This window comes from Lepus europaeus, chromosome 18, assembly GCF_033115175.1.
Source record: "Lepus europaeus isolate LE1 chromosome 18, mLepTim1.pri, whole genome shotgun sequence".
Lineage (NCBI taxonomy): Eukaryota > Metazoa > Chordata > Mammalia > Lagomorpha > Leporidae > Lepus > Lepus europaeus.
In genome coordinates this window covers 17,356,234-17,380,411 of record NC_084844.1, presented here as the reverse complement: position 1 = coordinate 17,380,411, position 24,178 = coordinate 17,356,234, and the positions used below count along the sequence as shown (strand labels likewise).

The following is a 24,178-nucleotide window of genomic DNA, read 5'->3' as shown; positions in this document are numbered from 1 at the left end:
TCCCGCTAATGTGTCTGAGGAGGGTAGAGGAAGGTAGCCCAAGTGGGAAACCAGGATGGAGTTCCTGGTTCCTGGCTTCAGCCGGACCTGGGCATTGTGGCTATTCGGGGAGTGAACCATGGATGGAAAAACTCTTTCTCCCTCTCTCCCTCTCCCTCCCTCCCTTTCAAGTATATAAATAAATAAATAAATCTCATGGGGGGCTTAGTCAACTCACTTAAACTCATTCAAAACCCCAATGAACCCCCATTTTACAGATGAGAAAATTGAGGCACTGTCAGATGCTCTTCCAGAGAGCTGAGACCCAGATCCAGGCGTCTGACTCCAGCCGGCTCCCTTGCCTCTGTTTTTGGCTGAGAACAGTCAGCTGGCATTCTGGCAGGTACGGGCACCTGTTCTGGGATGGCTGGTGGTGACTCAGCACCTGACTCAGCGCGACCAGCTCTGGGGCACTAACCTAAGGGGGTTTGGCCAGATCCCGGACTGTGGGCTTCGCCTGGAAAGTGCGGGCTGTGTGGTTGGGCAGTGCCCCGAACGCCCGGGGAAGACTAGGAATGGCAGCTGTGGGGCTGTGGACGGTCACCCTTCTGGGCGCTCGGTTTCCGGCCCGTGAACCGTGTGCGTGGGATCACACGGCCTCCTGCGAGAACTCCAGCCCCACGCCAACGCAGTCGGACCCCTGAACGCTGCGGCGACGCCACGCTGTGCTGAGAAGGGAGAGGGAGGGAGCCGGCTCAGGCCGACAGTCCCCTGCGGCGGTCTCTGGAGCGATCGGGGGGCTGCCCGGGGCGCCGGGGGCCTGGGGCTCTGCAGCCCGGAGAGGTTTCCTCATTTCTGCCTTTCCAGCTCTGGCGGGAGGAGGAAGAGCGACGAGGAAGTCGGGAGTTCTGACCTCCTAGGGAGCTGACCCTGAGCTGAGCTGGGCTGCGAACTGCTGAGCCAACCGGAGCAAGACCCCGGGCTCCGGCTCGGCAGCCGACCCCTACCCTGGGGCCGCGGCCGACAGGGGGCGCTGTGGCCTCCTCTGCGCCGGGACGCGGGGTGCCCAGCTGCCTTCCCGCGGCCCCACGGCCGCGCTCTGATGCCCGCCAGTCCTGCCTGGCACCACCACCTCCCCTTCCTCTTAGGCTTCCTAGGTCCAGGCGAGGGGCGAAGTTTGTAAAATGACTGAGCGAGCGAGAGAACGAATGAATACATAAGGGCTCCTTCTGCAGGACTTGCTGTCAAAGCAGAACGCTGGCCGGGGTCCGGGGCGGCTGAGTGGGGGGGGGGGGGGGCGCGAGGACCTCCGGGCCGGCCGCCGGGCGGGAACTGCCCGAACGCAGACCTCGGCTTCTCCCGGCTCCCGCGGCGGCTGCGCTCAGTCCGATCGCCCCAGCCCCCACCAGCCTCGCTCGCGTGAATTCACCTGGGCCCCTCGGATTCCCCCCCCCCCCGATTCCTTGGACTCCCTTGGACCGGACCCCAGGCCGGGCGGGAGGCAGAGGCCGCCCCCTCTCCCGCCGCCTCCCACCCCCTCCCGGCTCCCCCGGGCTGCGGCGGCCGCCACCGCTGCCCGCGCGCCCCGCGGACTGCCGCAACCCGGGGCGCGGGGAAAGGGGGCCGGCGGGGCTGGGGAGGCGGGGCGCGGAGGAGGGGCCGCGGGGAGGGGAGGGGGCGGGGAGCCGCCGGGCGGGCGGCGGGGGCGGGAAGGAGACGGCGGCCAGACCGGCCCGGGGAAGGGGCGAGCGAGAGCCCGCCGCGCCGGGCCGGGCTGCGGGGCCGGGAGCGCCGGCGGCGCCCGAGAAGCCCCGCCGCCCACCCCGAGCCGCACGAGCCCGCCACCCCCGGCCGGCGCCTCGGGGATGCCCGTGGGACCCAGGCAGCCAGGACGGTGACGGAGCGAGCCCGAGGATGGGACGGCGCCCGCAGCTCCCGCTGGTCAAGGTAAGAGCGGGCCGGCGCGGGACGGGCCCGGGCTGCGGGGCCGCGGGTCGGGGGTCTAAGGGGGCAGCCCGGCCCTGGACCTTTGGAGCCGGGGCTGGGGGTTGGGGTAAGGAGAGAACTCGGGCGACAGAAAGCGAGTATGTGGCGGAGCTGCAGGCGCGCTGGGGAGGAGGGGTCCGCCCACCCGGGAAACGGGGAACCGGCTCCGGGGCCGAAGCGGGGTACATCCCCGCCGCTGCCCTGCAGACCCCTGCCCAGGTTCCCCGCCCGCCCCAGCGCTCTCTTGGCTGCTGCCGGTCTGGTCCCTTCCTCCAGTCCGGGGACGTGACTGCCGCCTTCCCCCCTCCCCTGGCCCCACCGCGCGATCCGGGAGAAGGCGATGCGCCCGGCGGCGATGGTGGCAGCGCCCGCGCTCTGAGCCTCGGCCCGAGCAGTGCTCGCCTGCGCGGCCGGTCGCCCCTGCTCGGGGTCTGGGGCGCGGCTCGGCGCCCGGAGTTTTGGAAGTCGCCGGGCCACACGCCTGGCGTGTACCGGATGAAGTTCGGGGGTGGCCGGGGGCCGCTGCGTGGTGGAGGTCGCCGCCGGCCCCAGCCTAGCGCTTCCCGGCTTGCTGGGTGTCCGTGCGTCCGCGGTAGCCTGCCGGAGGGCTGGGTGGGCCTCGCCGGGGTCGCAGGAATCCCCCGCAGCGCCGGCGTGGACAGCCTGAGCCGCCCACGGAGACGCCACCTGGGCTGGGCACAGGGCGTGCAGAAGCATTTCCATCCAAAAGCCTGGAGTGGATTTGGGGGGAGGGTACAGACAGACTGAATTTCTCTTCCATCAGTTATTAAACCGACTGTGCATAAGCCCACTCGAGGCCGCGTGGCTTGAGTTAAGCCACCCGGATTGAGCATGGCAACCGCGCCGCCGGTTCCCCTGAGAGGCTCCCCATAAGTTGTTTGCAAAGTGGCTGAGGGTCTTCTCGAGCCCTGTTGGCCCCCACACCCATTTGCCGAGAGCCAGGATTGTTTTCTGGGTGATCAGAGGCCTGAGGGAGGAGACAGAGGGAGAACCACCCAAGAGCCTGAATAAATGTCACAGACGGAGAACATTTTCCAAAAGGCTTGTGTGTGTGGAGCCCCGGTCTAAATGCACAAACCAGTTAGACCAAGTTCATTCTTTCAAATGAATTCAAAGCATCGCTTGGTTTTGTTGACGTGGAAATACACCCAATGTTCCTTCTGCTCTGGCCTTTCAGGGAACTGTGTGTGAACCTTTGTTTAGGATTATTGTGTTGATCCTAAGAGATAATGAGCCTTTTCCTTTTGTGGTGGTGTGGCTCACCGGTGGGCTGTGTACCCTGTGTGTGGCGTGGTAGGTCGGGGTGCTCGGTAATCACCCCATGATGAGGGGCTCTGAGTGAGCAGCTCATGCTGGTTTCTGTTAAACAATTGCTTGTTTTCTTGTATTTCTAGAGCAGGTACAATTTGCTGGGCACTGTTGTACCTGCTTTGCAAATATTAAGTCATTTGTCCTCATAACGGGCTAGGAAGTAGCAATTATGCCAGAGGAACAGAAAGGCCAAGTTCAAGGTCGAGGTCCAAGGGCCAGTGAGTGGAGGAGATGAAATCCCACCCCTAGCATGCGAGCTGAGGCTGTGTTTTGTTTGCTTTTACCAGGAAAGATTCCGAGCTGCTTAGCTCTCACCCTAGACGTCCTCGGCCAGGCCCCCAGGAAATTTGCTCAGAGCGGAAGTTCGAATCCAGCGTTAGCGTGAACTCCAGAGGTCAGCCAGTGTTGGGAAAGGGTCTACCCCGTCCCACCCCATGGACCTGGCTCTGCCCTGGTTACAGAACACTGGGGGAGCACGTGTGACAGCCATGGGAGTATGGGTGTGTGAGAGAGTGGACAAGGGAGAGATGTGTGCGTTCCTATTCGCAGGTGAGGAGGGGACTGGGGAGAAGTTGGCCGCCCTCACCCCCAGGAGAGGGCCAGGAGATTGAGCGCCTCTGGTTGTCCTCCCACCAGCCACAGCCTCCCTGGGGGATGCCCAGGTGGCTCCAGCAGTGACAGGAGGGGTGGCCAGGGTCAGGCCCAGGTGACTTCGGAGTGAGTTCTGAGGAGGGAGCTCGTTTTGTTGCCCTCGTTATTATTAGAAAGAATTTTCCAGCATTAGGCGGAGTCAGGAAACTGAGGGGCCCCTGGACCCCTACCCTCCACTCAGCTGCTGGCAGCATGTTGAGGACAGCCCCTCAGGGCCTCTTCCCAGGCAGGAGGTCTGGGCCAGGTCGGTGGACAGCCCTCCTCCCCCCACGTCACACCGGAGGCTGTTGTGCCCATGCCTCGAGTGGGACCGTCCACCTCTGCACCTTGCTGTGAACCCGTGCACTTGGCCTTCCCTCTGTGAGTGTTCCTTGGACCATTTCCAGGTCGTTTCTTTGATTAAAGAATTCGGAGCCAGGTTTTCGAGGGGAGCATTGGCAGGAGGACAAAGAAGTGAGCTCAGGATGGGGCTGTGGGCTGCTGGGGGCCATGGGGACAACTGGCCTGGCCACAGACCCGGGGCACAGTGGCAGGAGGTAGCAGGGCAAAGCCAGGCCACACAGCTGACTTGACATGAGCAGCCCCAGGCAGGGGTACAGGTGCGGCCAGTCCAGTTCCCAAGGAATATGCAGACGACGGACGAGCAGGGCTGTCCCAGAGCCCAAGGGCAACATCCGTCCTCGCCTTCTCTTGTTCTGGGTCCCTTGGACAGCCTCAGCAGCCAGCTGAGTTCAACTGCACAGCAGAGGGTTGCTTGCCAAGCCGGGGGTCTGAGTCTGGCCATGGTGTGGCTGAGGGGTTTGGGTGCAGGGCCTGGTGAGTTGGGAAGACCATCGGCCTGGGAGTCAGGGAACCTGACCTTGGTCCAATCAGCACTTCCCCTAGGGCATTTGCTGTGTCTGGATGCAAGAGTACTGGGCTCTAGTCCCCAGCACCTTCGGGTCTTCACGGAAGCCCCTTAGAGCCACGGCCCCACAAGGAAGGTCAATGTGGCCACTTCAGCTCCCAGCTCTCTCCCTGTCCAGCTGAAGGACATTGGTATGTGGGAGCTGGATCTACCCACTCTGTCTGAACCTCCGTGTTCCCAGCTGTGAAGTGGGGGGAGTACCTAAGCTGTGAGGTTGCGATCAGGACGAGATGAATTAGTTCAGGGGACAGTGTCTGGAACAGCATCTTGTTCCCAGAAAGGCTGTAAGGTGGCTGCTCCTTGGAGAAATGAGATAATGCCAGGGCCGCAGCACTCGGCCCCTGGACACCTGCCGCGTGGCAGGTCTGCGTCTTTCACCCTTAGCAGCACTGGGCCCAGCAGTGCTCCACACACGGTAGGTGTTTTGCAAAGGTTTGTGCACCCAGTGGGTCACCGTTTGTTGCTTCCTCCAGCTGGCATGGAGACCCCATTGCTGCCGGCATGGGATGCAGGCGTCGTGTCAAAACCGACAAGGTGGGGAGATGCCCGCCGCCCAGAAAAGCCATCTCGAATGCAGCAAAGACCAGCTGTCTCCCTTGAGCCCGCTGTGGTTATTTAAAAAAGAAAAAAGAGCACAACACACTGGCAAGGCGGCAGCCAGTGATGTGCGGGGTGGGGGTGGGGGACGACTCGGGAGCAGGGGAGCTGGGACAAGAGGGGCTGACGTGATCTCTCCCAGCTCAGACTCCGCCCTGACCGGTGGTGGTGCCATCAGAAGGAAGCTGGAGCACTGGTCGGGTAAGGCCAGGTGCAGGCTTTGGCTCTTTCTTCTTTTTTAACAACCACAGCAGGTTTCCGGGGGAGTTCTACTCTTGCAGTTCAAAGAATGAATTTGCTAACGACACATGACTTCTGTCTACTTAGATCCCTGGAGGCCCCTGTCGGCAGAGTTCCTGGGAACCTGGGAAGTAGCCCCGCAGGGTCCTTTGCCAACGCTTTGGGGGCCAGCTGCTTGGCAGTCAGGGCCCCGTGTGGCCGTGAGCATCTTGTGTGGGTGGGCACAGCAGGTGAAGCACAGGTGGAGTTGAATCCCGGCTCTGCTGTGGCGCCCTGGGCAAGTTAGGTTGTCACAGTGATCTTCAGATTCTCCATCCGCAAAAGGGGGCAAGGGAGAGCATGGAGCCCACTGATGGCACAATTATAGGGGCTTCCTGGGATGTCAGGGTCTGGCACATCGTAGGTACTTCATCCACGCTGGTCAGCACGGTCACTGAGGCAGCCTTGCCATCAGGAGGAGCAGCACTGGGCACTCAGACTAGCCACGGCCGGCAGCCGAGCCCCGAGGTCAAAGGGCAGAGGCGCCTGCAGTTTGCCCCCCCCCCCCCCCGACCTGTGTGGACCTGTGTGGCGTGGAGACGTTTGATGGTGATAACAGACCTGGAGGGGGAGGCTAATACATCGTTAACTCACAGGTGCAAATGCTTGTTTTCCATGCAACTGGTTGGGTTCTGTCAGGCAGCCAAGCTCAGCCGCTTGTTCCCAGAGTAAATGGAGGGAAGGGGGGAGGAGGCGGCAGAGCCCCGGAGGGAGGACAAGCACTCCCTTTCTGTGAAATGGGCGCATTGCGATCCGGCGCTGGCACACGGGCGCCCTGCACACAGCGCCATTGATTGGACTCAAATCCTTGGCCAGACGTGTTGGGCAGCTGTCTGCCCACCAGCCAGAACCATGCATTCCAGGACAGATGAAGGCGCGGGGTGCCTCTGTGTCCCGTCAACACGGGCCATTTCACCATGGTCCTCGGCCCTGCTGGGCGAGGGCGGCAGCCTCCCGTAGGTATGTTTTGCCACACCTACGCCTGCCCCGCTCACCCCCACCTCCAGCCAGGCTGGTCCCGAGCCAGTGTGCCTAGGTCAGCGCTCAGGAGAGAAACTGGCCAGACTGGCCCAGCTGCTTTCCCTCTGCAGAAGCCAGGCGGGGTGGGGGTGGGGGGTTCTGAGCTGAGCGGCTGCAGCCCGGAGTCTCCCACCAGCTTTTTTGGGGGGGCAGTGATGAGATGGCTGCCACGGTGCCACTACAACGAGGACCCCCGCCCGATACATCCATGCTCCCCTCTTTCCCCAGTACACCCCACAGAGGGTGGGGGAGAAGCAGAGCGCAGGGGTGCCAGGCCTTCCTGGAGCAGCCCCTCCCTCTGTGTGGCGGCGGGGTGGTGGGGGCAGCCTGTGGGCAGAGCCAGGGACACAGCGAGGGCTGGGCAGGGCAGGGGGATTCTGGCTCCCTGAGGATGGGCTATGGAAAGGCGGGGCCATCTGAGGCCCAGGCCCCCCAGGGCCGGGCTCCCCCTACACTGGGAGCTGTGACCCCTGTGACTGTCAGAAGCAGAGGCCTGGCCCGGTGCCCGTGGGGGTGGGGGTGGTTATTACAGAACATTCAGACAGGTACACGCACACGCACACGTACACGCTGGCTCAAGTCAGCCTGGGAGAGGGAGGGGCCTGTGGGGCCCTGCGGCGGGGGGGGGGGTGGGCTGCGAGAGGTGACCTGCGCGCCTTCTTGCTCTCACTGTCCCCTTGGAGAGCAGAAGTGCCCCTGAGTTCCAGGACCAGAGCTGGCATTGCCCGGGAGCCTCCTGAGGCGTCCCTAGCGCCCTGGCCATCCCTGCTTCAGCTCTGTGAGGCTGAGGATGGTGTGGGAGGAGGGAGGAGGGAGCTCCCCTTGCCATCCCACGCTCTCCCCACCCCAGCCCCTGCAGCAGAGTACAGAAGAAACAGCCATGGCCTTTGTGGTCCAACTGTCGCCCAGCAGGCATTCTCTCTCTGTCTCTAATGTGCACACGCACACGCACACACCACACCCTAGGGGAATGAGCCACGTCACGCCCCGCGCCTCCGCCATCCTCTCTGGGTTGCAGGTGCGTCCCCAGCTCCCCTCTCCTCTACGCAGGTGTGTAACACCTGCCAGCTCCAGGCCAGGCCGGAGGACTGACCCCCAGAGGTGCAGCTGGACCCCAGGAGCTGTGGGGCTGGCAGTGGCAGTGGATGACAGCTTAGACGGCCTCTGCGGTCAGTGTTTGGCCACACACACCTGCCCAGGGACCTGAGAGGCTCGGCCACGCCCCTTGTCGTTCAAGAGGGGCAGCGTGCAGCTGGGCCTCCGAGGGAGACTGGCCCTGGCTCCCGGGCTTGGTCTGAGCCCGCTGCCCCTCCCTTCCACTCAGTCCCGCTGCACGGCTCAGCTTCCCTGGCCCGGGTGCAGCCATCACCGAGCTGGCCCCGCGCCAGGGCCCACACACATGGCCTGAGTGAGCCCCCAGGGCCATGGAGTGAAAGAACCAGGCACCCCCGAGTCCCTCCAACCATCTGAAAACTCATGCCTGCCCCCCTGCTGGGGCTTCTGTGCCCTGGTCCCACTGCACCCATTCCTGTCTGTCGTGTGCACCAGAGCCCTCCACCTCCTCCTCCAGGAAGCCCTCCGTTAAGACCTCACGTTTTCCCTCATCCCAGAGTCTAGCTTCTCGCCGTGCCCACTGTGGGTCGGCCTTACTGACCAGTCCCTGTTCCCACCTTGCCTCCTGAGCTCTGCCTGGGCAGGAGGAGCCCTTTAAAAGACTCTGTGCGCCTGGACCGCACACAGGCAGTGCCCCGCAGCTGGGGAGTGTATTGGCAGTGCTCTCCCTGCCCCCACTTCCTGCTGGACTTAACCTGTGCAGAGGTGACAAGCCAGATGGATGGCCGAGCTAGCTGCCTCCACGTGGGCACGTAGGGCCCTGCTGCCAGCCCTGCCTCGTGGTTCACTCCCAGGCCCCCAGCACTGGGCATGGCTCCCCACGCAAGAGCAGCGTTTTGCTTCCTGGGGGTCTGGGCAGGGCTGGTGGGAGATGGAGCCAGAGGAAGGTGGGGGGCTTGAGTGTGGGTCCAGGGCATGTCTGTCTCCCAGCTGGAAGAGGCGAGGGTCTCAATGGCAGCCTGGGGCTCCCTTCCCACCACCGCCCTGGCTGTGCTGGGGGCAAGGCAGAGGCCCAGAGCCCCAGCAGCTGCCCGGCCTTCCTGCCTGCTCGCAGGGTTGGGCAGCCACTGGCTTCTGTCTCCCCTAGGGTTTGACCCCCGTGCTGCAGCCAGGCGCTGCTACGTGGGGCTGGGCTTGGGTGCGACTCCCGCCCTGAAGCTGACAGGGCAGGAGGCCTGGGGGTGGAGTCAGCTCTGCCGCTTCCCGGCTGGGTGACCTTGGGCAAGTCACACGCCTGCTCTGGGCTTCTGTGACCTCCCTACTGGGCCATGGTGTAGTATGAAGGAGAATACGGCTGTGCAGCGCGGGGCCTGCTGCCTTCACCACTGGGGTCCCTCCCTCCCGTCACTCAGGACTCACCTCCTCCTCCTGGAGGCCCTCCTGGAGGAGCCAGCCCTGTGCCCTGCTCTGAGCTGGGCAGACCGGCACATGGTCCCGCCGGTGCAGGCTACGTCTGACAGCGTCTGGCCCGGTCTGGAGCCTGGCCTGGGAGACAACTGTGTTGACAGCGATCAGATGTTCCAGCCAGGACACATCCTCATGGACGTTGCCCGGCCTCTCGGGGATGCCGGTTGGCACCCTTGCCAACGCACACACACACACACACCCACCCATGAGCCAGCAGGTGCCTCTCTTCCCAGCCCAGCTCGGTGACATGCACTGGCCTGGGTGGTTTAGATGCTGAGCCACATCCCAGGGCTTCCCCACGAACGCCAGCAGCCTCCAGTTGTGGCTGCCATGGTCTCAGACAGGGGACAGGGGCGGCGCCCACCTCCTGGGTGGCTGCAGGCTGTTCCTGATCTCCACCCTCCCCCTCCCAGCCCAGCAGCTCCGAATCAGCCTTCCCTACAGGAACAACCTCACACCCTTGAGTCTTTGCCAATCAAACAGGAGCCCACTTCTAGCCGGCAGCCTGCAGCCGACAGCCGGGTCACTCTCCCTCCCGCGCTCTTCACGTTTCGGATGAAGCTCCTTCCAGGGCCGCCTGTTCTGCAGACACCCAAGCCCCCTCCCCCCCCACTTTGCACTTCCTGGAGAGCACAGCCGAGATGTCACCTGCGTGGCTGGTGTCTCCACAGCTGTCCCAACACCTCCTCCTGCTCCCTCCCCCACAGGGACCGTGTCCAGGGCCTGGGAGTCCCCACTCACGGCTCAGTGCTGTGCGCAGGCTCCCGAGCCCGGCTCCCCCCCCCTCAGCCCCTTCCTGCCCCACCCGCAGGGCGCAGGTGCACAGCCCCGTTCCGCCGCCAGCTCTGGGGGGGCAGAGGCAGAGGAGACCTGTACCCAAGTGGTCATGAGGATGCAGGCGTGTGACGAGGAGGAAGAGGCAGGCGGACGGGACAGCAGAGAAGCAGGGTGGGTGGGGTGCGGGGCTCCAGCCCCAGCCCCTCCAGGCCACACCCTGGGGTGTCACCTTCTCTGTAAGGGCCAGGTTAGACCAGGGAGAGAGGAAGGGAGGGAGGATGGGGCAGGGAGGCTGAGCAGGCAGGAGCTGTGAGCCTGCTAAGAGGGGGCCGAATGAAATGCATGAGGTAGCGGCAGGGTTCTGGGGTGCTCCACACCCACCCCGTGTCTGCAAATCATGTCATCCCTGGGGCCACCTGGGCAGGGGGCCACTGGCTCCCAGGAGCAGAACACCTGGGAAGGGGGTGCCTGCGCCCTGGCTGGGCAGGGGACCACAGGTGCATTTCTGGGCCCAGCCGGGAAGGAAGCAGTGGGCTCGGAGAGGAGCAACAGCGAGGGCTTCCAGCCCGGGCCGTCAGTGCGCCACACCGCTCTCAGGCCCATTGACAGAGGGAAGCTGAGGCACAGAGAAGTTAAGTGACTCACACAGGGACGGAGGGGCAGGTGGAAGATTCCAGCGTGGATCTCTCTGGTCCCACTATGAGAGCCGGCCCTCTGCTCTCCTGTAAGGCCTGGGGCCAGAGCGTGTTCAGATCTGCCCATTTCACAGATGGGAAAACTGAGGCCGGGAGGGCACAGGTGTGTCAGAGTCAGAACGGGATCCCAGCCCTGCACGGCCCAGCCCTAAGTGCTTTTTCTTCAGCGCAACTTTGTGGTGTCCAAGGAGGGCCACAGATGGACGCAGGGAGGACCAAGGACCCAGCGGAGGGAGGCAGCTGCTCCCGGGCAAGAGGCAAATGGGGAGAAGGGGCGAGGGGGTGGGAGTCACATCTGCACCCCACCAGCAAAGCGAAGCAGCAGAATGGAGACCTGTCTGTTCGTTCATTCTCTTTGATGTTCGTTGATGCATTCAACGGGTTGGGGCCTACTCTGTGCCAGCCCCTCCCCTTCAGGAAGCCCCTGGGTGTTGGCTGTGAGCTCAGTGGGCAGGCACTGTGGGAGGGCAGGGGCTGGGCTCAGTAGGGGGCGGGGCCAGGCAAGACACACCCTGAGCCCAGGCCTGGCAGAAGGCCTGGGAGGCGGGGACACCTGGGCGGCCTCTCCCTGAACTGTAGGCAGGAGATTTTGCGATACACAACAGCAGTGTAAGCTAATTAGATGTAACAAGAAATTATTTCTCCTCTGCAGTGAGCTCACTGCTTACCCACTTTGTGGGGGGTGGGGGCACAGGCTCTTTGCCTTGAGGTAGGGACCAGGCTAGGGTCCACCATGGAGGGAGGAGGGGAGAGGCCGCACTGGGTGCAGGGCCCGGCCTGGTCCTTTCCTGGCCAATCTGTCAGGGCCTCTGGCCCCAGGAGCGGGGGGGTCTCAGCTCCGCCCTTGGTCAGCCCGCACTGCCAGTCTCCGGGCTCGGCCCCTCAGCAAGCCCATGTTCACGGCCCACAGATGCATCCCTTGGAGCCCTGGACAGGCTTCTGAAAGGCTCGTTACAGGCGTGTTTTATTTCTGCAAAGCAGATTCTAGTTTCTAAATGCAACCAGGGAGCCAGCTTCGTGAACAATCTGGATTCATGACCCCTCCCATTCTCCACATTTAGCTCCTCTGCTCTTGGCTTTGCTTAAAACAGGCTGCACCTGGGCAGCCGGCGCAGCGCGGGCTGGGGGCAGGGCCGGCAGATGCTGGGGCGCTGTGCACCTGAGGGCCCGCGAGGGCGGCCAGCAGGTGCAGTGTGGGCTGGAGGCCTAGCCTGGGGTCAGCAGCCAGGGCTGCCATTTGGGCCTCCCTAGGGAATCAGGCCCCACAGCCGCCCCCCTCCCCGCCCCAGGCTGGGGAGGGCAGCAAGGTCCAGCCTGGCCCTGACGCGGCCTCCTGGGAGCAGGTGTTTCCACTCTGCTGCCCCTCGCAAGCCTCACTTTCCGCCGCAGCCACTGAGAGGCATGGAGCGAGCGGCTCAGGGCCACCTGGGTGCGGGCCTGCTGGCTCCTTCACAGGCCCCCGGCCCACCCAGCAGCCTGGAAGCCCCCGCTCGCCTGCTCACAGCCGCGTCCACTCGGCTCAGCCCCGCAGGAAGCCTGTGCTGTGCTCCAGGCCCGGCTCCGCCCCCGCTGTTCTCACCGTCCTGTGTGGGGTGCTTCTGACCCTCGGCTCTTCTGAGTTCTTGTCTCTTTTCCCCAGATCACAGACCCCAGCCTGGGGCTTGCAGAGCCCCTGAAATCTGGTGGTCTCAAACGAAAAATCCCCAGCTTTCCTTTCAAGCCAAAAAGCCCCCTCCCCACAGGAACGCTTGGGGCTGCAGCCTGCCCGGGCGGGAGCGCTGTGGGAGGGGGAGGACTGCAGGAGGGGGCCTGCTCCCCTCCGGCCTCGCTCTAGCAGCTCCCGCCCCGTGGAGCCCCACCGACACCTGTCTGCCAGGGACTGTCACTCTTGGAGGCGTCTCTTTCCTCCGCCCCCCCAGCTGGTCCCCATCCCTGTGACTCCAGCATCCCCACTTCACAGATGAGAAAGTTGAGTCCCGGAGGGGCACAACTGGGTGGGGAATCAGACTGTGGCCTGGCTCTGTCAGGCCAGCCTGCTCCTGGCCCCTGGGGGCTATTATGAGAGGAGAGGGGAAAGGCTGGCCCCCCCCTGGTCCTCAGGAACTTCTGGGGGGGCAGCCCCAGCTGCTTCCAGGGCTCCCCCCCCCCCAGCTTCTGGTGGCCCTTCAGGATCCTCCCGAAAGGTTAGTCACCGAATCTTCCCATCAAAGGAAATGGCACTCCTGTGACCAACCCAAGCCCCAGCAACGCAGTTATTTATGGTCGCTAATAAGCATTTTCTGCGTGTGATTAACCTTTATGCCAGAGTCACACTGGGAATTGGGATGGCAGCTTGGGTGGCCTGGGGGGGGGGGGCCGCGGGCGTGGGCGTGGGCAGGCAGCTGTCAGGCTCAGCCCCGCAGCTGCCCCATTCCGCTCCCCTCCCCTTGCCCGTCCCTCTCGTGTCTGAGCCTGGGCCTGGCCACATCCCGTGTCCTTCCTCGGCTTTAAGGGCAGACGTGGCTTCCCGCTTACCAGATCCTAGCTCGGAACAGGTCGTGACCTTGGCCATGTCCGTCACCCCAGCTGTAAAGTGCAGCCTGCCCCGTCTGCTTCCGGCGGCGCAGTGCCCTCCTGTGCCAGGAGCCCCCGCCTCCGGGGACAATCCTGCAAGCCGTGCTGGAACCCAGCTGCCGCGCGCCTGTGGCCTGCTCAGATCTCGCCTGCAAGGTGCGGTTCTGCAGGGCTGTAGAGGAGACGCGGGATTGGTTTTGGAGATGTGTTTATTTGGGGTTGGCCCTGTGGCGCAGTAGTTGGAGCTCCCTCCTGTGGCACCTGCTCCACTTCCCATCCAGCTCTCTGCTGATGGCCTGGGGAAGCAGTGGAAGACACTGCCTTAGAGTGCTTGGGCCCCTGCACCCACGTGGGGGATCGGAAGAAGCTCCTGGCTCCTGGCTTCGGATCAGCGCAGCTCCAGCCATTGTGGCCATTTGGGGAGTGAACCAGCAGGTGCAAAACCTCTCTGTCTCTTCCTCTCTCTCCTTGTAGCTCTGCCTTTTGAGTAAATAAATAAATAAATAAATCCTTAAAAAAAAGATTTATTTGAAAGGCAAAGTGACAGAGAGAGAGAGAGAGAGAGAGAGAGAGAGAATATCTTCCATTCCTGGTTCATTCCCCAAATTCTTGCCACAGCTGGGACTGGGCCAGGCCAAAGCCAGGAGCTGGAATTCCATCCAAGTCCCCCTCGTGGGTGGCAGGAACCCAGGTATTTGGGCCATCATCTGCTGCCTCCCAAGCACATTAGCAGGGGGCTGAACCGGAAGCCGAGGCAAAGGCAGGACACCATCCCAGGCACTCTGCTAAAGGCAGGATGCAGGAGCCCCAAGCCGTGGCTCACCCCACTGTGCCACAGCACCCACCCCCAGGCACAGGCTTTAATTGGGGCCTGCCCAGCTGGGGCACAGCAAGACGTAGTGTGTGAGTGCCCCAGATGCAGGAGAGAGCACAGTGCCCTGGCCGTCACCCGGGGACACGCAGGAGCAGCCCGGACTTCCCGTGGAAGGACAGCCACTCAGGAATGAGCTGGACGCCTTTGCGGTCCGTGGGCAGTGTGAGAGGCGCGTGGCCCAACCTCTGCTGCGGGGCCGCCCTTTCCAGGGGGGGAGGGCTGGTGTGGGGACTTTCAGCAGCCGGGGGCTTGACCTCCGCTGGGGGACAGTGGCCTTGGGAGCCGCCCCCCCCGAGCAGTGTCAGGGACCCGGGCTGCCGGGCTGCCTCAGCCCCAGCTCTGCGGCTTCGTCTTGGTTTTCCCTCTGCCGCACGGTGGCCCCTGGGACGCTGAGATGCCCTGGGGACCCCTGTGTGTCTGCCATCTCTGTCCAGCCTGGACACATGAGGGCTCTGTGCTCAGGTGGCTTTTGTGCGCGATCAGGACAAGTCCAAGGCCTCCACTGGGAGCCTCGAGGGCACAGGGCCCAGGGCATGTCCTGTGCACTGGGGACGGGGCTGGGAGCCGTTTGCTTTGAGGGGCTTCTTGGGGGGTGCGCCCTGGGACCTCAGAGTTCACGAGGTGAGGAGGGGGCTGAGAACAGCAGGGGCAGGGGTGTGGAGACCCGGGAGGAGCCAGCGTGCAGGGGAGGTGACCTGGTGGTTGTGTGTGCATAGAGTGAGGTGGAGCAGGCCACAGGGTAGAACCACGGGTAGCAGGGTCCTGTGCGCCTTTGCTAACTCGCCTATGGCTGGGCTGCCTTTGCTTCTGGGTGCACGAGGTGGGCAGTGGGCAGGGGTCGGGTGAGACGCTGTGGGCAGGGCTTCCGAGTCCTTCTAGCAGGGCCCCTGGCCACAGCAGCTGGGCTGCCTGCCTCTGGGGAGCGAGCAGAGCCTGGCGTCCGCAGAGTGATTCTTCTGTATGAATTTTTGTTTTCATTTGGGAGAGAGAGCGCTCCCACCACTGGTTCACCCCCGAAACACCCGCAGCGGGTGAGCCGAGGCCACAGTGCAGGCCCCAGGGTCCGCCTCAGCAGGCCGCCGGAGCAGGAGCAGGTGTGGGCCCGGCACTCCGCCAGCCACCCAGGCATCCTATCCAGGGCTCCTCCTGTCTCCACGTGCGCACTTTGGCGTGGAAGTCGGGAGTAAAGCTATTTCCCGTCTCTCTGGAGACTCTGAAGTTTAATTTCTGCTTAATAAAGTGTGGGAGTTCCTTGGGGCTGGGGAGATGGACGCCTTTGTTACGAGATGGACGCCTTTGTTACAATCACTGCGGAGCCCGCGGAGCCATCGCCGGGAGGGATCCGGCTGCTCAGCACGGGGGAGGGGGCGATGCAGGGCTGGGGGTGCTTGGGAGACCAGGGCTTGGTGCCCTGAGAGCAGAGACCCCCACAACAGGACAGGGCTGCAGTAAGCAAGCCACGAAACGCTCAGGCAGGCTCTGAGGGGGGCAGTGCGGCTGGTATCGGGGTCCAGGCGCGTCTTCGTACAGGAGGTGGAGGGGGCCAGGCTCTGACTAGGAGAGGCACCTGGGCAGGCCCAGGGCAGAGCGAGGGGCAGAGCGTGCCTGCACCATGGGGTGGGGTGGGATGCGGTCTCCCGCCAGAAGGGAGGTGGGCAGTGTGCTTCTCAGGACCGCGGTGAGGTCCTGGGGTGCAGGGAGGGGCTGGGTGGAGGAGCCCCCCTGGGAGGGGGGGAGGGGAGCGAGGCCTCCTCCTCCTCTTCCTCCTCCTCCAGTGCAGCGTGGGAGGCAGCACTCACCAGAAATGACTTTGGTATTTAAAAAAAAGGTTTTTTAAATTTATGTGAAAGGCAGAGTTAGAGAGAGAGAGAGAGATCTTCCATCCACTCATTCACTCCCCAAATGGCTGCAATGGCTGGGCTGGGTCAGCCCAAAGCTTTGAGCCTAGAACTCCATCTGGGTCTCCCACGTGGGTGCAGGAGCCCAAGCACTTGGGGCATCTTCAGCTGCTTTCCCAAGCGCATTAGCAGGGAGCTGGATTGGAAGTGGAGCAGCCGGGACTCAGACACCCACGTGGCACGCTGGCACAGCACCACAGCACCGGCCCCACGACTTCCGTATCCTGACTGTTCCTTCTGCCCAAGTTTCAGGTGGCCCAGCTCTTTACTGAATAGTCTGTTTTTTTCGGGGGGGGGGGGGAGGTGTGGATATGGGCGCTCCTGAAGAGGGGCCCCTCCTGGTACAGGGCCTGTGCCACTGGCCTCCCAGCGGGGCTCAATTCCAGAATGAGAGTGCCTCGGAGCCCTGGGGGCGGTTCAACAGTGAAAGTTCTCCGAGGAATAGGGTGGCCTTTTTTGCAGGCACTTTCATCCCCTCACCTGCAAATTAGCTGCACCTGCCCCAGGGAGGCACAATTGTAGTGACAGGGAATAACCGGCCCGGGGAGCAGCTCATTAAGCAAGAGGCCAGAGCACCTGCAGCTCCAGGGTGTGGGGGAGGAGGCTGATGAGGGTCTGGGCACCCGGTGCTCGGCGGGCGGGTGGGAGACAGCTTGGGGGAGGGGGCATGCGCACGTGCCTTGGTGGTGGCCCCAGTCTGCAGGCAGAAAACTCACTTCTCTCCCAGTGGAGGTTGGGACGCCTTCCCTTGCCCGCCTCCCTGCGACTGGGGCAGCTCCAGACCCTCCAGGCAGAGAGGCCACAGAGGCTGAGGCCACAGAGGCTGAGGCCACGGAGGCCGAGGCCACGGAGACTGGGTGTCTGGGAAGAATCTGCCGTGGCAGGGGTGGGGCAGGAAGCTGCAGGCCCGACTGCCCCTGGCACCAGCCTGACCGTGTCCCCTTGCCTCTCTGTGCCCACAGGCCCTCCTGCTCCTGGGGCTGAACCCCGTCTCTGCCTCCCTCCAGGACCAGCACTGCGAGAGCCTGTCCCCGGCCAGCAACGTCTCCGGTGAGCCTCCCGCCAGCCCCTGCGAGATCCCGGGTGGCTGCAGTACGGCACGGGTCTCCCAGGACCCGCACACACGCACACACACACTCTCTCTCCCAAGGCAGGCAGCGCACCTCTCCAGGGCGCCCGGGGGTTCTCCAGGGAGTGAGGAGGATGCTGACTGGGTGCCGGGGAGGGGGGGAAGCCCACTGTGATGGTTAGCAGTTTCTGCCGCCGCCCGGGAGGGGCGTGCAGCAGGTGCAGCCGGGTGAGGTAGGAAGGCCGCTGTTCCCTGCCGCTTGAGCGGCCCCACGTGTGGCACCAGTGCAGGAAGCTGAGGCGGACTAGGCTGAGACAGGCTGTTTTTCCTCGAAACCTAGGCACAGAGCACCGCGGGTGCTGGGGCCTCCGCAGCGCCCTGCTCCACGCCTCCGGGGCAGAGGGCGCTGCGCCACTGCGGGACTGCTGACGCCCCGCGTAGCCCGACTGTTTCCAGGGCTCTCTTTATTCGTCCCCACGAGAGTCAAAACCCAGCATCTCTACAGACAGGGAAGCCGGGGCACAGAGAGCTCTACCCATGGCCCAGCACCACACAGCCAGCACCGGGGGCCTGCCGTCTGGCGTGTGGGCTCCAGAGGCCAAGACTGTCCTAGCTTTGGGTGTGGCCCTGGCCACAGCTGCCACTGGCACCCAGGGGTCTCTGCTGGTTCATTTCCTCTTCCGGTCTCTGCTCCGTGCATTCACGGAGCACCTGCTACGCAGCAGCACCCCCGCCCCGGCCTTGTAAGTCACCGGGGAGCAGAAAGGGGTCAAGTGCTCAAGCACAAGTCCTGTGAGGCAGTGGCTAGGGAGGAGGACGCCGTGCGTCAGCAGAGAGGCATGAGGCGGGCGTTCCAGAAGCTGGGCCTGCGGGGAGAGAGGCCCCCACGCCTCAGAGCTGCTGTTTCCCCATCCCGGCTGACGGGGCGAGCGCTGGACTTGGAGAAGGCAGGCGTGGTCCCTGTGAGGCTCCTAGCAGGTGTTCGGTGTGGCCCTGGCTTGGAGCCAGGGGCATGGTAGCCACAGGAATGAGCAGCCCTGAGTCCCTTGAGCCTCACCACACACTGTAAATTGGGGGTGGCGGTGACACCTGTCTCAAGCGACTGTTAGGGGAACAATTGCACCGAGTTCTATGCAGTATCCCACCAGCTGTGGCGTGGGGTGTTACCGTTGTTGGTAACTTCAGCAGGCTTTGCACACTGCTTCCTGTGTGGCTGGATGAAGGCCAGTTGCTCACCACAGTGCAGGTGGTAGGGAGGCAAGGACAGGAGTGGGTGCAAACCCGGGAAGGCTTCCTGATGGAAGAGGTTTCAAGGTGCGTGTTGTTGAGAGAGCCTCTTTTTTTTTGACAGGGCAGAGTGGACAGTGAGAGAGAGACAGAGAGAAAGGTCTCCTTTTTGCCGTTGGTTCACCCTCCAATGGCCAAGAGCGAGCCTCTTATATGTGACTGGCAGAGGAGCCAAAGCCAGGGCTGACTGAGGACGAGTGGGTGGGTTTGGCGGGGGGGCGGGGAGGGGGGAGGAGGTGCTGGAGCCTGGAACACCTGGCTGTGGAGCTGGTCAAGCTGGGCCATGGGGAAGGGGGAAGTTAAGTTCCTGAAGGAGGGTCTGACATTCTAGCAGGGGGCGGGGGTGGGGGAGGCTGGGCCCCGCCCCCAGCTGCTCCGGGCCAGGTCAGGCTCCCGTGTGCTCCAGGAGAGTGACATCTCTGAGCCACACGGGTGTCACCCGTGCTGGAGGCCACCGGCCAGGACGAATGCATTCCTGCATTGTACTCAGAGCCACAGGCCCTGCCCGCCCGGCCCCCGGCAGGCGAGCCATCACCCTCACCTCGGCCTCTGGGAGCTGCCATTTGTCTTCTGACGCCAAGACCTACCCCGATGGGTGTTGGTGGAGACAGATGGTGGGGTGGGCAGAGGGGCCAGGACAGATGGACGGGCGTCTGGCCAGGGCAGCTGGCACCGAGCCACGGCCTTAGGGGCTGGTGCCAGGAGCAGGGAGAGAGCAGGTCCCCCCGCCGGAGGCCTCATCCCGTCTCAGCTCACAGCTACAGAGCTCATAAACCCAGAGGGCGAGCAGGACGAGGCCAGACGCTCCGGGGTGTCGCCCCACGGCGGCTGAGCATTGGCCCCAAGATGCTGAGCGTTGGCCCCAAGATTCCAGCCAAGTGGGCCTCATTACACCCGCGCCACGTTATGTGGCCACCCAGAGGGCCACGGGGCCCAGGGCGGTATGGCCGGCCGGCTGGGGGTGCAGGGTCACCACGTGGGGTAGGCCGAGTCGGGCTCCACTTTTCCTCAGCTCCTGCTGCACGCCTGGCACTGCGCCGGCTGTTGGCAGAGCCCCCGAGCTCCCACCCGCCTGTCCCAGTGCACCGCACACTCTGCACAGGCATCTTCCTCCTCTCCCCCCACCCCGGGGAGGAGGCGGCCCCACCCCCAGCCAGCCAGGCCAAGAGCAGGCTCCCCACGTCCCCTTGCCTTCGCTCCATGCCCGGCACAGCGCCTGCCCCTCAGCCCAGCGGCACAGTCCTCTGAGCGGGCAACAGCGGCTGCCGGGGCTGCTGGCTGCTTCCCGTGGGCAGCCTTGGCTGAGCCCCTCTCCTGGGTTGAGACCAAATGGGGGACGGGTGGGCTTCACAGCTGCAGGGGACCGCCGAGCGCCCACCTGCCCTGTGGCTCGTTCGGAAGCCCCTGCCGGAGACTCCATGTCACTGGGGCAGGGTCCAGGGCCCAGGGCCCCGCTGGAGTTTGCCCCCTTGGAAGCACCTGCAGAGGATGCTGGGACCCTAAGCATGGTGGGAAGGGGACGGAGGGACCGGCGTGGGGGGAGAAGCCAGAGCCCAGTGTGCGCGAGCACCACACAGAGGCTTCCTGCTGTCTGTTAAGCAGCCTCCAGGACCCTGGCACAGAGGGGCAGGGGGCTCAGAGATGACGGGCGCCCTCCACACTGCTGCCTGCTCCCCTTCTTTCGCTTCTGAGCCCAGGGCGCCCAGGAGCTGTGCTCTGTGCACGCGTGGGCGAGGAGGAAGCTGCAGGACCCATGCTAGGCGTGACTTAGCCCCTCGCTGTTCTCACACAAGGGCTTGTATTGACCACTGCTGCTGAGCGGGCCGATCCCTGAGAGGATCTAGCTGGCCGTGAACGAGCCGGCACGCCGTGGGGTGGTAGCAGCGTCAGCACCTCGGTCACACCAAGAGCGTGCTTGCCTCAGGGCCTCCGTACTTGCTGTTCCCTCTGCCTGAAACACTTTTCCTGCAGGTGTGCACACGGCTCCTCTGTTGCATCCTTTGGATCTCTGCTGAAATGTAGCATTTTAGAGGCCGTCAAATTAACCCAGCACCTCCTTGACCGCCCTACGCGTCGTCTCACTGTCCTTCTTGCAGGCTGATCGATGGCTTGCTTGCTGTCTTTCCCGGGAAATGCAAGCGCCCGATGGCAGGGCTTTTATTTGATTCTTGACTGTATCCCCAGCACCTGGAGCATCCCTTAGTGCTTCTGAACACAGAGAAATTATTCCTCCCCATCAGTACCTTAAGTGACCAGGAGGGTGCGCTGTGGGGAGGCTGTGGCTCCTAACCACTCAGCCTTCCAGTGCCGGGCCGTCCGGTGGGCGTGGTTATCTGCAAGACCCTCTTGTGGACGTGGTTATCTGCAAGACGCTCTTGTTCTAGTCCCAACTGCTCCTCATTCCCCAGGTGGGAAAGCACCCCCAGGACAGCAGAAGGGGTGGGGCTTTGTGGTGGTGGGCCCTGCAGGGGACGGTGGTCCAGGAATCTGGCCAGCAGCCCGAGTGACAGGGAGACTCTGCCTTGTCCTCACCGTCCCCAACCCCAGCTCCTCTGACGGGTGCTTCTCTCCACCCGCTGACGTCTCTCTCTCCCTGTTTCAGCCTCAGTGTGTGTGTGTGTGTGTGTGTGTTTTAAGTGCTTATTATTTGAAAGACACACAGAGAAACAGGGAGACAGATCTCGCACCTGCTGGTTCTCACACGCAGCCGGGCCTGGGCCAGGCCAGAGGCGGGAGCAAGAACTCCATCCTGGTCTCCCTCCTGGGTGGCAGGCGCCCACATGCTTGAGCAGCCAGTGTCTTGCTCCGCTCCGTCGGACCGCGGCGTCTTTGTTGTCTGTGTTTCCTCTGTGTGAAGCACTTGGCGCCCCGTCAGCCCTCAGCAAATGCTGCTGCCTCCTGCCCCGCCCCCACCTGTCACCTTTGAGACACACGGTGTCAGACACCAGAAAGGGCTCTTGACTCGAGAGTCAAATCTGCCTGGCCACCAGTCTCTGTTGCTTCTCACTTTGGCTGTGGCCATGGACAAGTCAGTTAGCTCCCCCCGGCCCCATTGTCTCATCCGTGAGAGGGGAGCAGTGACCTTGGAGGTGGGGGTTGGGGGGCCGGGGAGCAGACCCTCCCCAGCACTGACCTGTGGCCTCACGTCCTCCGTGCTCTGGAGCCCAGACCCCGATTTCTTTCTCTGAAGCCCACTGCCCTGAGCCCTGCTTTGCACCGGCTCCCTCTGAGTAGCTTTGATTAGGAGGAGAAGCCGGTGCTGCCTAGCACTGCCGATCCAGCAAGGGAGAGGAGCCAGGTTAACCAGGTGCTGTTTTCTGAGCAACAGGGGCCATGCTCATGTGGGGAGGCGAGGGCAGGTGGGCCCCGGCGAGGGCTTGGCAGCTGCCAGTGCCCGGCCCTGGAGAGGCTGCCTCCCCACATTGCTCCCTGGCTCTCCTGGGCTGGTGTGCACGTTCCTGTGCCAGCGCCAGGTTATTTGTTTTTTTTTTTTTTAATTTACTTATTTATTTATTTGAAAGGCAGAGCTACAGAGAGGCAGGGAGAGAAAGAGAGAGGTCTTCCATCCACTGGTTCACTCCCCAAATGGCTGCTGAAGCCAGGAGCCAGGAACTTCTTCCAGGTCTCCCACGCAGGTGCAGGGGCCCAAGGACTTGGGCCATCTTCTACTGCTTTCTCAGGCCACAGCAGGGAGCTGGATCAGAAGTGGAGCAGCTGGGACTCGAACTGGTACCCACATGGGATGCCGGCACTGTAGGCAGCGGCTGAACCCGCTACGCCACATTGCCAGCCCCCAGTGCCAGGTTATTAGCCCCTCCCACCATGACGGGGACCCTGGGTCTCAACAGCCCTGTGCCAAGAGGAAGGCAGGGAAGGAAGGGGCAGCATCGCGACAGGTCCCAGGACGGTGCTGGCCTCAGAGCCCATGCCTGGGGGACCACGTTCCCCACCCAACTGATGCGTCATGAGAGCCTCTCCAAAACGTGCCTTAATGAAGGGTGAGCGTTGGAAAGGGCCTTTGCCATCGTCTTCCTGGTTCAGCTGTTCACATCTCTCATCACCGAACTCTGAGAATCTCACAAAAGCCGTAGGCCCTTCTGCCCATTGAAACGCAGGTGCACGCCCCGTTTTTCCTTATATTCTGGGTCTCTGTGAACCCATGAAACTTTAAGATTTTATTTATTATTTATTTGAGAGGTAGAGTTACAGACAGTGAGTGGGAGAGACAGAGAGAAAGGGCTTCCACCCACTGGTTCACTTCCCAAATGGCCACAACAGCCGGAGCTGTGCCGATCCAGGAGCCAGGAGCTTCTTCCCGGTCTTTCTTGTGGGTACAGGGCCCAAGCGCTTGGGCCATCCTCCACTGCTTTCCCAGCCACAGCAGGGAGCTCGATTGGAAGAGGAGCAGCCAGGACTTGAACTGGTACCCATACAGGATGCTGGTGCTGCAGGTGGGGGATTAACCTACTGCCCCACAGTGCCAGGCCCCCCATGAAGCCTTTAATGGGATGAGATTAAGGATGTCTGATCTAGTCCCATTTCATTTTACTACAGATGAAGCATTAAGGCCTAGAGAGGGCAAGTGACTTATCTAGGGCCACACAGCAAATGAGTAACAGAGCCCATGCTGAAGGCTTTTCCACTCCCCGGGTGGGGTCTCCCTGCCCTGCGCCTGTGACCCCCTCCTCAGTCAGTCCTCCCCTAAGGCCCAGCGTAGAGCACAGTGCAAACTAGGTTTGCTCAGTAACAGTAGATGCAGGACTGGCTGGAAGCCCGCCTGCAGCATTGGCTGGGTCTCCCCTGTGGGACCAGGGCTCGCTCGTGTGGTTTGGTTCCAGAGTGGGGCTGGGGACTGGGCCAGGGATCGGCAGGGCCTGTTCCGGTGCGTTCCTGGGGAGCTCCAGGCTGTCCTAAGTGAGGGGCCAAGGGAAGCGTCCTCAGGCTACAGAGCGGGGGACCCGGGGCACGCCCAGTCCTCCACGTGCCAGCCAGGACCTCAGCCTTCAGCCCCACCTGCAGCCGTCTGTGTTCTTCCTCTGCTCTGGAGCCCACCCTGGCTCCCTAGTGCCATAGCATCAGGTTCAAACTCTGCGCTGGGGTCATTGCTCTCGACCTGCCCTCAGCTGGTGTGTGAGTGTGGGCCACCGAGGCGGTGGGCAGGACCCTGCGCGTGGCGGGGGGGGTTGTCTGTGCCTGCCTGCAGCCTTGGGTGGGGACCGTGCTCTGCCTCACCTGTTGTCTCTGACCCCAGGACTGCAGTGCAATGCGTCTGTGGACCTCATTGGCACCTGCTGGCCCCGGAGCCCCGCGGGACAGCTCGTGGTTCGGCCCTGCCCTGCCTTTTTCTACGGCGTCCGCTACAACACCACAAGTAAGGGGGGGAGTGGCTGGAGGTGGGGGGAGCGGCTGGAGGTGGGGGCAGCGGCTGGAGGTGGGGGAAGTGATAAGGATAAGAGCCATAGTGACAGCCCCTGTCTGCCCAAGGCCAGCTCTGTGCTCTGCTGAGCTCATTCCTGATGGTTCTCCCCACGCCCCCACAGCCTCAACCGTTATGTCACTCCGAGAGCTCAGGCAACTGGCCCGAGGTCGCGAGAATTCACACTTGGGTCTGGCGGGCACGGCAGCGGCGGCGGACTGGGTTAGCCCGTCTGCGCCTGCGCACGCCCACAAGGAGAAAGGACCTGTCGGAGCGGCCCCCACGCTGTGGCTGAGAACCCCGAGCCTGCCCAGGGCCCTCCAGCCAGCGGGCGAGGG

The 24,178-nt window shown here is 63.3% G+C and overlaps 1 protein-coding gene across 1 annotated transcript in view; it reads left to right on the top strand.

Annotated features, from left to right (window-relative positions):
• Positions 1 to 1,893: 1,893 nt before the first annotated feature.
• CRHR1 (corticotropin releasing hormone receptor 1) overlaps positions 1,894 to 24,178 on the top strand; it is a 34,192-nt gene continuing 11,907 nt past the window's right edge. Inside the window, exons 1-4 of the mRNA XM_062175044.1 lie at positions 1,894 to 1,926; positions 2,242 to 2,718; positions 17,031 to 17,118; positions 23,676 to 23,795. Of these exons, the coding sequence (XP_062031028.1) occupies positions 1,894 to 1,926; positions 2,242 to 2,718; positions 17,031 to 17,118; positions 23,676 to 23,795 (718 nt within the window). The remainder of the gene's footprint in view (positions 1,927 to 2,241; positions 2,719 to 17,030; positions 17,119 to 23,675; positions 23,796 to 24,178) is intronic.